Below are 14,350 nucleotides of genomic sequence, written 5' to 3'. Positions count from 1 at the left end.
AGAGAGAGAGAGAGAGAGAGAGAGAGAGAGAGAGAGAGAGAGAGAGAGATACAATTACACGTGCAAATACAAAATTTCACAGCCACGAATTTGCAGAGCGTTTTAATTTAAATTGGCTCATAATTAAAGTAGATATAATTCTGCATTTTATTGAATAAGATTCATTTCACGCTAGTGCTCTGTCTTCAATGGACCACAATCAAAGTGTGAATCTTCAATGTTACCTATTGATTGCAATATTTCTACTTAGCAACAATATGTTACAAGTTGCGTTGTTCTGATAGATTGATACTCCTTTTATAGTTTTCTATCTAACTACTTCACTGATACATAAGCTTCTTCTGCTCGAAGACTATTATTAAACGTTTCATACTTAATATTCTCAATATACGAGTCAGTACAACCCAATTCTTTTTACAATTCTTTTGTAAAAATTAGCTGGGTAGAACTTACAAACTACTGATGTACCTTCACGAAAAAGAACTGGGTTGAAATTTTCAATGAATTCAGTGAAGCCACCATGAGAAAATGATTTCTTTCAAATTCGTTTTACTATACATTACAAACAATTCTGTACAATCTCTTCTTGAAGCTCTATTCTATTCTTTATTTCTTACAGTATCGTTGATGAAATTTTTAACACACATAGTATGCAAAATTAAATTAACGAAAAACTTAATGTTTGATTCATTAATTGTTAGGTAGTTACACAATAGAGTGTAAATCTAAAAGTGTTAAAATTTATTCTATATCTCAAATGTTATCTGTTCAAAGTATATATGTATAGTTAGACTCTAGTTGAATGACTACTGAATTTAACACCTGCTTCAAGTAACTCAACTGATGGAGTCTTAAGCCGGCGACTGACTTGCAACAGAACATTGTAATGTAACGCGAGCATACGCTTACAATTAGTCTGGACGGACTCTTGCGAACGGTTCGCGCTCGACCGTGCTCCACTGGTCTGTCGGTTTTTTGAGAAACCTCTTTGATCGTCTACTTTTCACTGAATTGAGTAGGAAGCATTGAGAGAGAATTCAGCCGAGAGTTCGAAGCGAGCATTCGTGATTTCAAAAACGACCTTGTAACGTTGGTGTCGAACCGTACAATTCGTGCCGAGCAGTTACATTACAGTGTTCTGTTGCAAGTCAGTCGCCGGCTTTATATGTTGGAGTGTTATATGAAGGATAGTATAGAAGCATTTCTATTATTTAGTATTAACAACAGGTCAGATAAAATTATTGTTGAGATTCTTTCATATTCATTCCATTTGTTATATTAGTCTGGAAACTACTTTTGAACCAAAATATAGTTCATGTTTCGACTTAGCAGCTGAATTTCAGTAATAATTAGTTTGCTGGCTCATGTTTATTCAGATTCTGTTTTTACTTTTGAGATGTAGAATATTATTGTAAATTTTTTAATAACTCTTTAGACTTAGCTGATGGTAAAAACAAGACATTTCTCTGTACTTAATGCAAGTAATGCGCATCATGTTCATCCTAGATTATCCAAATATTCCCATTTCCCTGCTCTTCATTTTCACTTATTAACTCTCACAGAGAAACACATAAATATATGCCACGATTACGATTTCCGTGGCACCATGATTTGATTGCGTTTTTATTTAATATAATTTATCAGAAAAACAATGCTGTAAATCGCAATTCTCTATCACGTTTAGTTTAGAAGTAACATTTATTTAAAGTTTGATAACATCATGTTTATAATGAACATAATTTATAAACTAAACATGATAGAGAATTGCGGCATTGTTTTTCTAACAAATTATATGTATAAAAACATATCTGCTTCAAATTCTGGTTGTTGTTTTGGCGATATGGCCAATTTATTCACTTCCTTTCGTGTGATCTATGGTAATGACGTTACTTTGATACGCGCGAGAATGACTTATACATGGGATAAAATATTCCATTCATTAGAGAGTGAAGACTTGGAGAGAGATTCGTCTACGGAGAGAGAACTTTCAAATTTGCAAAAGCTGAAGTAGGTGAGATTTTGTGCGTTATCAGTCCATCTAGAAGAATCGGACAATATTTATTGGTGTAGAACCCTAAGAGCAATTTCTCAACTAGAGACGACGTCTTATTTTATGAGATGCGTTCAATCGAAGTTGACAGAAGTTATAATTTTATTAGAGCCAGTCACTGGAGTGGCGACCCCGACACGAGTGGTTGTCCAATCTTTAACTCTAAAGGTGAGATTGTGTCGATATGTCGCAGTGAAATGATACAAATAGAGATTTGATCAAATCCCTAAGGTAGATGATCAATTCACGGGAGATGTTAAAATAATAACTCCGTAAGGTCATTTCCCTAAAGAAAGTAAGTGATTTAATCAAATCCCTTAACTGTTTTAGCGAAAAGATGAAATAGTATAACTTGATCAAATCCCTTAATTGTTTTAACGAAAAGATGAAATAATATTGTTTAGATATTGAATGTATTTATTTAGTAAATCATGCGTTATTAAAAGTAGAATAGGTAATACAACAATACTCATAGAAATATAAATTATTTATTCGAGACTAATTAGCAAAAGAAATAGGTACTTAAGCTGATATTTTAAAAAACAAAAAGAATATTTTTAGGGAATGTAATTAATAAATAATTCATGTTTCTACGACTATTGTTGTATTACCTACTCTACACTTAATAACGCATGATTTACTAAATTAATACTTTTAATATCTAAACAATATTATTTCATCTTTACACTAAAACAGTTAAGGGATTTGATCAAATCACTTACTTTCTTTAGAGAAATGACCTTACGGACTTGTTATTTTAACATCTCCCGTGAATTGATCATCTACCTTAGGGATTTGTTCAAATCTCTATTTTTATCATTTCCCTGCGACAGATATACGGACTAGGTCGCATAGAAGAACGTGGCATCGCCAGCGGTCGTTACGTCATAAGCATAAACGATGGAGACTTATCGGCGTTGACTGTCTTACCTCCCGATAATTCAGATATACAGGCCGTTGGAGCGGCCGCCTATCGCGTAGCCTACGCTCAACCGTCATACTCGCGCTCTGATTGGTCAATGTTTTCTGTTAATATCTCCTTAACGAAACCTCGGACAACATTTTCGCTAAGGAAAAAGTTGTTTCAAATCACCTCCCGAGCCACCTCCCGAGCCACCTCTTTCAAGGTGTTACAACATTTTTGGGACACCCTGTATAAATAAAAACACAGTAAAATTCCGACGCCACGGAAATCGTAATCTCGTCATAAGTATCATATTTATACGATAAAATCTCAATTCCAGAAGAAAATGACCTTGTACCTTCGTAACTCACAAAATCATACATCTTCCGAGGGTCAATATGTATAGAAATGGAAAATTCAATTTACTTAACGTAATCAAGAAGCGATTGTATCATCGTCGGATAGTCAACGATCGACCATAGATTTTTTAATATGTTTCTTTTCATTCCCACTTAGGGATTACCTATTCCTCTTGCACGTACACGCGGATTCGAGGTTTACGATTCGTCGTCCTCTGAGAAAGACTGTTCGGTGTCGTGTTCGCTGCTATCGCAACTAGACGTGACATCGTTCGACGAAGAATACGTAGTGTCTGGAGTCGGTGGTAGAGACGGTCTTGGTATGGTCTCTTCCGTCGAGGACGACACGTCCGCGTCCTTGCAATCCGACGCGTCCAATCTCTGTTGCACGCACTTGTTCTCGGGATTATTTAGCACCGAGTGGATGAAGTCACGTGTCTCCGCGCTCAGTGCGTTCACCCTTTCCTGAAGGATGTTGTTCCGTCGCACGAGGGCCATTGTGCGCACAACGATGTCTAGAAGACCTGCGAAGTCGTCAGAACAAATCAAAATTATTCGAGACTGCCATCGTATACACTTGAAAATGTTGTGTTCTTCTAGATAAAAATCTATCGGTTAAATGTTTTCTGTTCGTTATTTTAAACAATTGAGTATAAGCTTAACTAAAGTTGAATGTGTTATCTGTTAAAATTTTGAAAAGTTATAAATATAACACATTTTTAATGTTATTTCAATATTAATTTATTACACATTGTCTGCGTAAGTTTAATGTAAAAAAATATGTCATGTATTATTTGCAACATTTAATTCGTGTACGTTTTTATAGAAAAATTGTGTTATTTAGATTCAATAACACTTATGAGCTGCAAAGTCAATGTTAAGTGAGTGTTGTTTGGCTGAAAACGATCACGTTTAATTAATACGCGATTATATTCAAAGAAAAAAAAAGAAACAACCGATCATCTCTATTTTATTCGTACCACAGAAATGATAGTTTATGTAAATGAGACTTTATTCGGGAGATACCGATAAAAGTTTATATAGATACAATTTTATTCGAGAGACGCAGGTCAAAAGGTTATTTATGAAACACAGATAGAAGTTCATCTGTGTATATAAAACTATTCGCAAAGCACAGACAAATGTTTATCTAAATATAAATTTGTGATTATTATTGCAATCTACATTTATGAATCAGAAATTTGTAATCTTTCAGAGCTAATCGTGTTTAATTATTCATTAATTATTAACTGCACAAGATTATTCATTAATCATTAATGAATGGCTGTGACTGATTTTATCATGTATTATCTTGTGTATTTAAAATTTACAATTGGTATTTTCTATGTCCATGATTCATTATACATATCTGCAACTTCAAAACGATTCGTCTGGGATTAAAATTACATTTGGATTTGATCTAGTGAAGAATTTCGTAATTATGCATTTCCAGAATAAATCGGTTATTTCCAAGTGAATATCGTTACTTCGAGCACAAAATTATTACTTTGATAAGTTGTTTCACGAAATAAGGAAACTCAGCTGCATTTAAAATATTAACACGTCAAGTGTCACGTCACTCACAGGTGATTGACGATAAAGAAATAAAAAAAATTATATTCTCTTGTTAAATATTAAACAGTTTGAAGATTAAAAGAAAATATATTTAAATACCATTCCCTGATAACGAAAAAAGAACGAATCCACGACGTTTTTAAAAAAAATTAAAGCCGACAATTCTTTAAACTGCACTGGAAGAAGACCCAAAGACAACTGGCCGAGAAAAAGTCATCGACAACGTAATTATACAATAAACAAGAAAATCTTTAGGTTTTTTGTTTAAGGTAAAAATTGAACGCTCTACAATACCCGTAAATTCGTAACTTCGGCGAGGAGTGTACGAACATGCCCATATACATGACTTTCCACGTACAATTTTGTATTGAAAAACATTATTTGTTATCACCAGACGGTGGATCTTCATGCAAAATAAAATCTTCGAGAACGTGCCTACAAAAATTGAACCTAAATAGGAAATTATTTTATTCTGCAAATATTATAACATGAACTTTACTTTCAATCTTTTTTATATTCTTGTATATTGTTTGCATTTTGTAGTTTCTTGCACATTCAAATTTCCTATAAATGCATAAAGATCCGCTGTGTAGTTATCACCAAGTATGGAATAAAAGACCCTGAAATTTTCATCAAGATCCGCTTAAGGGACATTGGGTATCTTGAATTAGGAGGTCTAAAAAAAGCGGTTTTTCGTGAATTTTTTTAGGATGGAAAAAAATAATTAATTTTATCGAACTTTTTCTCCTATTTTCATACATATTTGTGTAGTCTGTAGAAATTTTTTCAACAAGAAATATTCAAATTGAGTCGACTGCGACGCACATTTGTAGAGCACCTCACAATTAAAACCTGCTGTCGGCGGGAAAGATGCAGGTCGTAATTTTGGTTTGACACAAAAAAATCAAAAGAAATTTTCATTTTCATACGTTTTCCTTCTATGTGAACTAAGAAAAACCCGCAAAAATGGTGAAATGTGAAATTACTGCAAGTTTGAAAAAAAAGAACGAGTTCTTTGGGTGAAAGAAATCACTTTAATTTGGTAAAAAAGTTGTTTAAAAATTTTTTAGTATGAATTTTTTTAGTTCACATAGAAGAAAAATGTATGAAAATGAAAATTTCAATTGGTTTTTTTGTGTCAAACCAAAATTACGACCTGCATCTTTCCCGCCGATCGGAGGTTTTAATTGTGAGGTGCTCTACAAATGCGTGTCACAGTCGCCTCAATTTGAATATTTCTTGTTGAAAAAATTTCTACAGACTACTCAAATATCTATGAAAATAGGAGAAAAAGTTCGATAGAATTAATTATTTTTTTCCATCCTAAAAAAATTCACGAAAAACCGCTTTTTTTAGACCTCCTAATTCAGGATACTACCCCCTTAATACATTATTTTTTTTAAAATTCGTAAAAGAATGTCTCTTCTTCAGCGTCCTGAACAGAGCTCCCTCTTAAATAATCGTGAAACGGGAAGATACTGTATTTGAAGACGATATACACAATATACAGTAATGTTAATTCTTGCAATATTAGAATGCAAATGAGTGTCCAGAGGTTTCTTTGCACGTTGAATATCGTAGTATAATTGGCTTTCATGAGAAAATATTTAAAGATACTGAAACTTCAAAAATCGATGTGTTCGTGTAATTTTGATACCCAGTGTATTTCGGATAACCTTATTTCGAAATTGTCGAGATCAGTCTGGGAGTCGGTGTTCAGTCTATTCGTGTTAAATTCTATCGTTGTTTAACGTTACGGAAACCACACCTTTCCGCCGCGCCAGGAACACTCTCCAATGTTCCTCCGCGTCCGTTGGTACTCGAGCAGAAACGTTCGGAGCTGAAGAACTGACGACAGTTGGGACGCAGGAGTCGTTTGGACACTCTGGTTCCCAGAGAGGACTTTCTGGCGGCGTTAAAGACGCTTTATCGTGCCGCGGCGTGTTTATCTCCATCCTCCTCAACTCGAATCTCTGTTGCTTCGCAACGGTTCCATTGGAAACTCTTTGTCGTCGACGAGAACACGGGATCGTTGATTTCCTTACCGCTGGCAGCTCCGACAGGCAAATGGTCGGAGCCATTTTGCAACGAGTAATCTGCAATCAGAAACAAATTATCGAATTTAACGTTACGTTCCCACAAACTTCTACGAACAAAATTGAATTTATGTTCGACGAGTACATACAGTGGGTGTAGAATGTATTCGTACACTGATCAATTTCAAAAATTTGGACGAAATTGTAGTTTCTTAACTTCTTTTTTTATATTGTTTTTATACTTTCAATGATATTTTACGTATTCTTGGAAATCTTTAAGATAGATATAGTCCAAACAACATTTACTAGTTAATAAAATTTGTGAAATTAACAAAAAATGCGAAAAGTGGTGTGACGGGGCAGACATTTTCTGCACAGTCCAGAGGTAGGTCCGCGAGAATGGAGGGATGCGTGAATCGCGGTCATTAGGGACCCCCTTTGTCGCGTCCACTTACCCCTCGCGGGTAGAGCCGCGACTTCGCGCGAGCGCGGCAAGTCGCCGGTCGCGGTGTCCTCCACCCCGGGACCCCGGTGTGGCCGCCACCAAGAGGACTCGTCACCCTCCCAGGAAGGACACACGCCTGTCATCGCCCCGTAGCTACCACGGGAGAAAGAATAGCCTGGGGATGTCATGGTGGTGGCACACCGTAAGGAGCCCCTATAGCTCCTGGCTGGGGAGAGCCGTGAGTCGGCGGCGAGAAGAGCGCGAGTGTGTAAGGTGTGTAGTGCCTCCAGGCGAACTCCCCCACCGAGGACCCTAAGAGGCCAATCTTGGACCCCGGAGCCTGCAGCTTCCAGGTAGGGCCCACTGGCTGGGTGTTCTCCCTTTTGTGGCGTGCGTCTGTGTGTGAGCGCGAATCGTGTGTGGGTGTTCCCGAGCGTGCTCCGGAGCACCCTTTTCGTCCGCGACAGGACCACCGCCGGAGAGGAACTCCGTTGGACTTCCCTCCGTCCGTTTCGCGAATCTCCCGCGTGACCTCGCGTGGTTTGAAAACGTGCCGCGTTTCGAAGGAGAGGTCCCCTTCGAAACACGCAGCCGTTAATTCCCGGCGTAATATTTTTCCGACTGTATTTTGGTTCTAGAGCGGATTCTTGTTAGCGAGGCCCCCATAGAGTTAAGTCGCGCCGGTTAAGTATTCGTTTCCTGTCCTTCGGATATTTTCTTTGTGTATCGGGAATTCCGCGCCGCGTATCCTTTCCGGCGCGTAGTCGCCACACCCTTTCCTCAACGGTGTGTTTACCGCGGAATTCCCCCGCGTCGGTTTCGACTAAATAAAGAAATTCGATTAAACGTACGTGAATCAATGTTTATTTCCCCTTTCGACCTACCCTGGGTTTCGTTCTCCGTAGAGCAGCCGGAAGGACGAAGGGAACGGACGTGTGCACTTGCCACTGGCTGCAACCAGGGCCTTCTTCTTCTTACCCCGGGTCCATACTGCGCGAACACTACATACTTCGCGTACATCGGTCGTGAACATGGTAGCTAACTCTGTTATTCACCGGTTTTCGCCGTAGTGTGAACGAGAAATAGCAGAGTTCGCTAACGAATGACCCTTCTAATAGGCATAGAAGTAGTCGTAAAAGTAGCCCCGTTGGGTTAGGCGAAAACTGTGTTCGCGAACCAAATTCAGCGATCCACGAGGTGGTGGACTTGGCGAACATCGCCTTTTTCCTCGTTATTGTCCCTTTTCAAACCCTCGGAGCTTGGGCATTGCTATTCTTTCCAACTGTGGGGCTGGTCTTTATGACCACCCCCAGGTAGGTACATACTCCAAAGGGATAATATGCGTGACCGAAGTTAACATTATTTTCTTATTACTCATCCAAGTTTGTATATTTTTTGTTGTATCTTGATGAAAGTATATGCAATATATTGGCGAGATTTTCCTGATAAAAAATGGCACCAAACACAATCCAATTCAGACAACTTTAAGTTTCGTTTACAATATGCAATATTTTTATAATATTAATACTTGATTTTGTGAGCCAGTAACCGATTAGAAAGTCTCTTCGAAAATAGGAAACAGATTGTAAAATTCTTGCCAGGAGATAATTAGGGCCTATGAAAAAACTAGGTAACTTATGTAGCTATGTGAACCTGATACCCGACTTTTAAAAAATTCTTTTTTTTTATGGAAAATAATAGCATTTCGTTTGTACTTGATTGTACCATCAATAGTTTCGTTTGCACCTTCATCAATTGATAAATAAAAAAAATAAAAAAATGACAAGCACTCGACATTGAGATTTTTGAAATCTATTTTCTCCCTCTTCTTTAGAATTGTTTGTACCCGTTTGTATCGCTTTTTGTTTCGTTTGTACCTCGATAGTTTATGATTTATAAGCAATTGTTTATATGCGTCACTCATCAATTCTGCGTATTTTTGAAGAACTCATTTTGAAGTGGAAACGTAAGGGAATGAGACCGCATTGTTTTCAAAATTAAAGTTACAGGCACAGAGAAAGAACAGATTTGAAAAATTTTGAAAATTAATTTACTGCTTTCTTACGCGTACAACAATTGGCTGTAAAATTTAAACTAGTGAAGTATAAACGAAGTGAAAAAAAAAATTACAAAAATCTCAATGTCGGATGCTGGGTGATTTTTTTTTTATTTTTTTTATTTACTAATTGATGAAGGTACAAACGAAACTATTAATGATTCAATCAAGTCCAAACGAAATGCTACTATTTTTCATAAACAAATGAATTTTTGAAAAGTCGGGTATCAGTTTCACATAGCTAACTTTTTTAAGACCGGAAGCTGATAAGGGACGTAAAATGGTATTTTAAAAAATATTAATAGGCAAGCATAAAAAAAAGATCAACGAACATTTCTTGAAGAATAGTATGTGTAATATATATAGGCTGTAACAAAATCTATTACTTATTATAAGCGAAACTCAAAATTGTTTGAATTGCGTCGTGTTTGATATCATTTTTATCAAAAAAATCTCGCCAATATATTGCATATATTTTCATCAAGATACAACAAAAAAAGCATAAAAAGTTGGATGAATATTAAGAAATTAATATTAACTACGGTCACGCATATTATCCCTTTGGAGTATCTGCCGGTGGGTGGTCGTAAACGGCGTTTGCTTTCAAGCATTTCCAACCATGGAGGGGATGCGGATCGCCCGAATCCACAAAATAAAATAATTTTTCGGAAAAAAAATTTAACCGACTTCAAAAAAGGTACAGTGAAAAGTATGAAATAATTTCTAGGTAATTTATATGAATACGCACTAGCTCTAGATAAAAGTATGGGAAAATACAGTAAAAAGTATGAAATAATTTCTAGTTAATTTATACGAATACACACTAGCTCTAGATATAATTACTTAAAAGTGTTGGCGCAGTGAGGAAGAAGACACATTAGTTAGAACTAATAAATAGGTTATATATTTGTTGCTTATTACATAGTTGTGAAAGGTATATATATTATAGGTAATTAACATGAGATCAACGTATAAATTTGTCACGTTGCAAACACGCGGCGCACATAACAAGCAAGCATGCCCGAACAGAAGTAGCGCCGCCTAACGGTGGGCCTCTGTAATACGCGTTTTTCATTTGATTGACGCGCGCTAATTATAATTACTCTACAAAAAGTATGGGAAAATGCAGTGAAAAGTGTGAAATAATTTCTATTTATACTGCATTGTTATTCACCATCGTTTGAATGAATTTGGTTAAATTATTAAATACATCATATTAAATGCAATGCACCTTTTTCGGAGGCGGCGCATAATGTAAAAAATGTTTAATTCCAGTTTGGGTTAGCTTTTGGTAGAGGCGGCAATATTGAATGCTGTCAATGTATACATGTTTATTGTCTATGAGGAATTAATAGTTAATGTATATAGTATGTACACGGAAATATAGTGTGAGTAGATTTGGGGCTTTTTTGGAGGGGAGTGGCGGCCATATTGATTACTGCTAATGTATAAACTCTCCCCATGGAAATACTGTATGAATAGGTTTGGGATAGTATTTGGTGGGGGCGGCGATATTGAATAGTGTTAATGAATGTGATGTCTAAAGCGGATATAATAATAGCAATAATTAAAGGCCATATTTTTTGTTCCTCGAACAGAAAGTTAAACCAAGTTTGGCAATTTTGAATATACTTAATTTTCAATTTTGCGCCGCCTCCGAAAAAGGTGCATTGCATTTAATATGATGTATTTAATAATTTAACCAAATTCATCAAACGATGGTGAATAACAATGCTGTATAAATATTAATTATTTCACACTTTTCATTGCATTTTCCCATACTTTTAAGCAATTATATCTAGAGCTAGTGTGTATTCATATAAATTACCTAGAAATTATTTCATACTTTTCACTGTACCTTTTTTGAAGTCGGTTAAATTTTTTTTCCAAAAAATTATTTTATTGCACTCGTTTTAGTGGCAATCTATAACCAATAGGTTTCATGCAATAACAATAGTTATGAGCAATATACAGGATGACCCAAAAACGTTGGAGGTCCTTGAAAAGGGTTGTTCGCTTTTCTTTTCGTGTGTACCTCAATAGTTTAAATTTTATAGCAATTGTTGATCCGCGTAAGAGTGAAGTTCGTTAATTTTCAACTATTACTGCTTTCTTACGCGTACAACAATTGGCTGTAAAATTTAAACTAGTGAAGTATAAACGAAGTGAAAAAAAAAATTACAAAAATCAACTATTGAGGTACAAACGAAAAGAAAGACATTTCCGGCGGGTACAAACGATTCTCAGGAATGGGGAAAAAACAAATTTTAAATATCTTGAAAATTAACGAACCTCACTCTTACGCGGATCAACAATTGCCTGTAAAATTTAAACTATTGAGGTACAAACGAAACGAAGAGCGGTACAAACGGGTACAAACGATTCTAAAGAATCGGGAAAAACCGATTTCAAAAATCTCGATGTCGGGTGCTGACCATTTTTTGAATTTTTTTGAATTATTAATTGGTTCAGGTACAAACGAAACTATTGGACGTACAATCAGGTACAAACGAAATGCTGTCGTTTTCTATAAAAAAAAAATTAATTTTTGAAAAGTCGGGTGCCAAGTTCACATGGTTCTGTAAACGTACAGAATTTCTTGGAGTGTTAATCGGTAGCTTAGGAAACGTAGCAACGCGAATGAACGAAATATTCAGCACGTGGGCCCTTATTGAAGGCCACCCAATTCTCTCGCCCTTTTTCTCTCCGATGCAACCCCTCTGCAATACCATCGAGTACCCCGGTTGGCCTTCATCTGTCGGGGAAGTAATTCCTGACGAACATCCGTATTGCACGAGGCACCGCTTCGGCTGGGTGCGAATACACACCGACGAACACACATCTTACGCTTGCGATATACAGTAAGTGACAAAATTATTCGCACGCCTAAGCGGTAACGGTGACATACAAAATGAAAGAAATAATACAAGGCCTTGCCACGCTTTTTATTTAAAAAATGTAATATTTAAACTTTTGAGGAATATTGAGACGTATGTGTGCGTTTGCTTTTATTTAAGAATTACCGTTATTTACGATAATAATACCTTTCTGAGTTAAAAAAATATATATTATTAAAGTTAGACATCATATCTGCGGGTCAAATTCGATTTACAGATAAAGATTGCTTTGGTTTGTGTGTGTTCGATTAAAACAAAACAAAAATTTTTAATTTGTACCTAGAGGTTGTTTTTTTTTCAATGATTAAAATTCCATACGTGAAATTGAGTAAACGATTAAGAATAAAACCTTATCACAAAGTTAATAATACTACAAGACTGCGACTCATTTATTTTAAACATTATAATATTTAATTTTTTGTGTGAGACTAAGATTACGGGTGTGAAACCGACTCAACAACAGATTACCATGCCATGCCAATAAAACCATCGAAAATTGACGAAATATTGGCTAAATATTGAAGATTACTTAAAAAAGATACTATAATTAATCCCAAAGAAGCTTTCCCATATGATGAAATAAAAAGGTTACCCAACTAAATATTCATACTAGTAAAATTGTTAATTTCATTGGAATATAGGCGGTGGAATGAATGAGTAGACTTTTATTTTAACTGGACTTTAAAAACTTTATTCGAAACACACGGAAGAGCACGTCTGTTCTGTTCGCTAGAAGCAGCTCGAATGAATGAAAGTGAGGTCAGTAACGAAGAATTTCACATAATTGTGCACAAAATTGTTTCTTTTTTGTATATTTTTTTTTATAAACATCCACTTAATATTTGTACTTGTTCACAAAATATCTACAAATAGTTAAGCAAATAGTACCATTCAACTTTTGTTTCATTAAAATACTAATAAGTCTTTGTAGAGTTTGTGTTACATATTTTTGCTTTTTTTTTTCATTACTGTTACTTTCCATTATTGTTTTTTTTTCATGGTTAAAAATGATATTATTGCTATTTCAAATTGTTTTATTTAGTTAGTGGGATTATATATTACTATAGTGATTGTTTTTTCCATAGTTTTATAAGTTCATAATTTAAATATAATATAGAAATATTATATTATATTATATTATAAACAAAAGGCATGGGGAAATCTTTTATTGCTCTTTCACATTTCTGTTGGTCCCTGCGCGTGCCAATAATTTTGTGACTCACTGTATCACGGCTGCTCCCCTCGTAAGTTATCGCAGCATATTCGTCACGAGTCAAAATTGCCGTTAGGTTCCTTTTATCTTGTGCCACGTGTATCGGTGGCTTGCATTTAGTAGGAAAGATTACACGCGTATACGCGTTTTCAGAGAATCCTCGTGGAGAAATAAACCTTGATAAGACTCTCGATAAGAATTGATAGCGAAGAAAAAAAGTGACAAGGAAACGTCGCAAAACGTCAGTCGCCGATTATGATCAAACTTTGGACAAATGTCTGCTATTTTTGGACTTTGAGAATCATGTACACCAGTACACCTACGAAAGATGAATATGGGGACTCATTTGAGAATTTCTTTTACTTACATCGTTAATTTTACCAAAGTGGTTATTAGTAAAATTCTAAGGTATACACATTAGGTAATAATAGTTTCTCAAAATTGTATTAAAAATTTTCTGAAGTTTACGGAAATCTAGTGATTTTGGCGTGTCAGGTTTTTGGGAGTAGTATTTGGGAATAGTATTTTCGTTAATACTATTTTCGTTACTACTATTACAATTTTTTACTTTTTATCTTGGAGTTATTTAATTCCAACATCGATGTATCTAAAGCTTTCAGAAAAAAATTAAATTAAACAAGATTTTCATATAAAATAATGACAATATTGTTTGCTAAAAACTGAATTTTTTTCCAACTCTTACTGTTTTTTCAATTTTTTACTTTTCTTGCGATTTACAGGTGCACCGACAATATAATTATACAGGGCTATCCAAAATAGACTATAGGAAGTTTTTTTAAAAATAAAATAGACAC

At 35.4% G+C, this 14,350-nt stretch overlaps 2 protein-coding genes across 7 annotated transcripts in view; both read right to left on the bottom strand.

The window, feature by feature from the left end:
- Nucleotides 1-14,350, bottom strand: part of LOC128891250 (uncharacterized) — a 256,897-nt gene that overhangs the window by 227,984 nt on the left and 14,563 nt on the right. The gene's annotated exons all lie outside the window — the stretch shown is intronic.
- LOC128891272 (uncharacterized) overlaps nucleotides 29-14,350 on the bottom strand; it is a 50,042-nt gene continuing 35,720 nt past the window's right edge. The window contains exons 1-3 of one of the 2 annotated variants that reach the window (XM_054150687.1): nucleotides 7,380-7,425; nucleotides 6,657-6,984; nucleotides 29-3,837 (exon numbers count right to left, since the gene is read on the bottom strand). In XM_054150687.1, coding sequence (XP_054006662.1) covers nucleotides 3,512-3,837; nucleotides 6,657-6,969 — 639 coding nt within the window. In that variant the 5' untranslated portion in view covers nucleotides 6,970-6,984; nucleotides 7,380-7,425 and the 3' untranslated portion in view covers nucleotides 29-3,511. Of the gene's footprint in view, nucleotides 3,838-6,656; nucleotides 6,985-7,379; nucleotides 7,426-14,350 lie in introns of those variants that run through there. The other variant, XM_054150686.1, reaches the window with a different exon arrangement.

Source organism: Hylaeus anthracinus, unplaced genomic scaffold (assembly GCF_026225885.1).
Source record: "Hylaeus anthracinus isolate JK02 unplaced genomic scaffold, UHH_iyHylAnth1.0_haploid 12001, whole genome shotgun sequence".
Taxonomy (NCBI): domain Eukaryota; kingdom Metazoa; phylum Arthropoda; class Insecta; order Hymenoptera; family Colletidae; genus Hylaeus; species Hylaeus anthracinus.
This window is presented reverse-complemented; position numbering and strand designations above follow the sequence as displayed.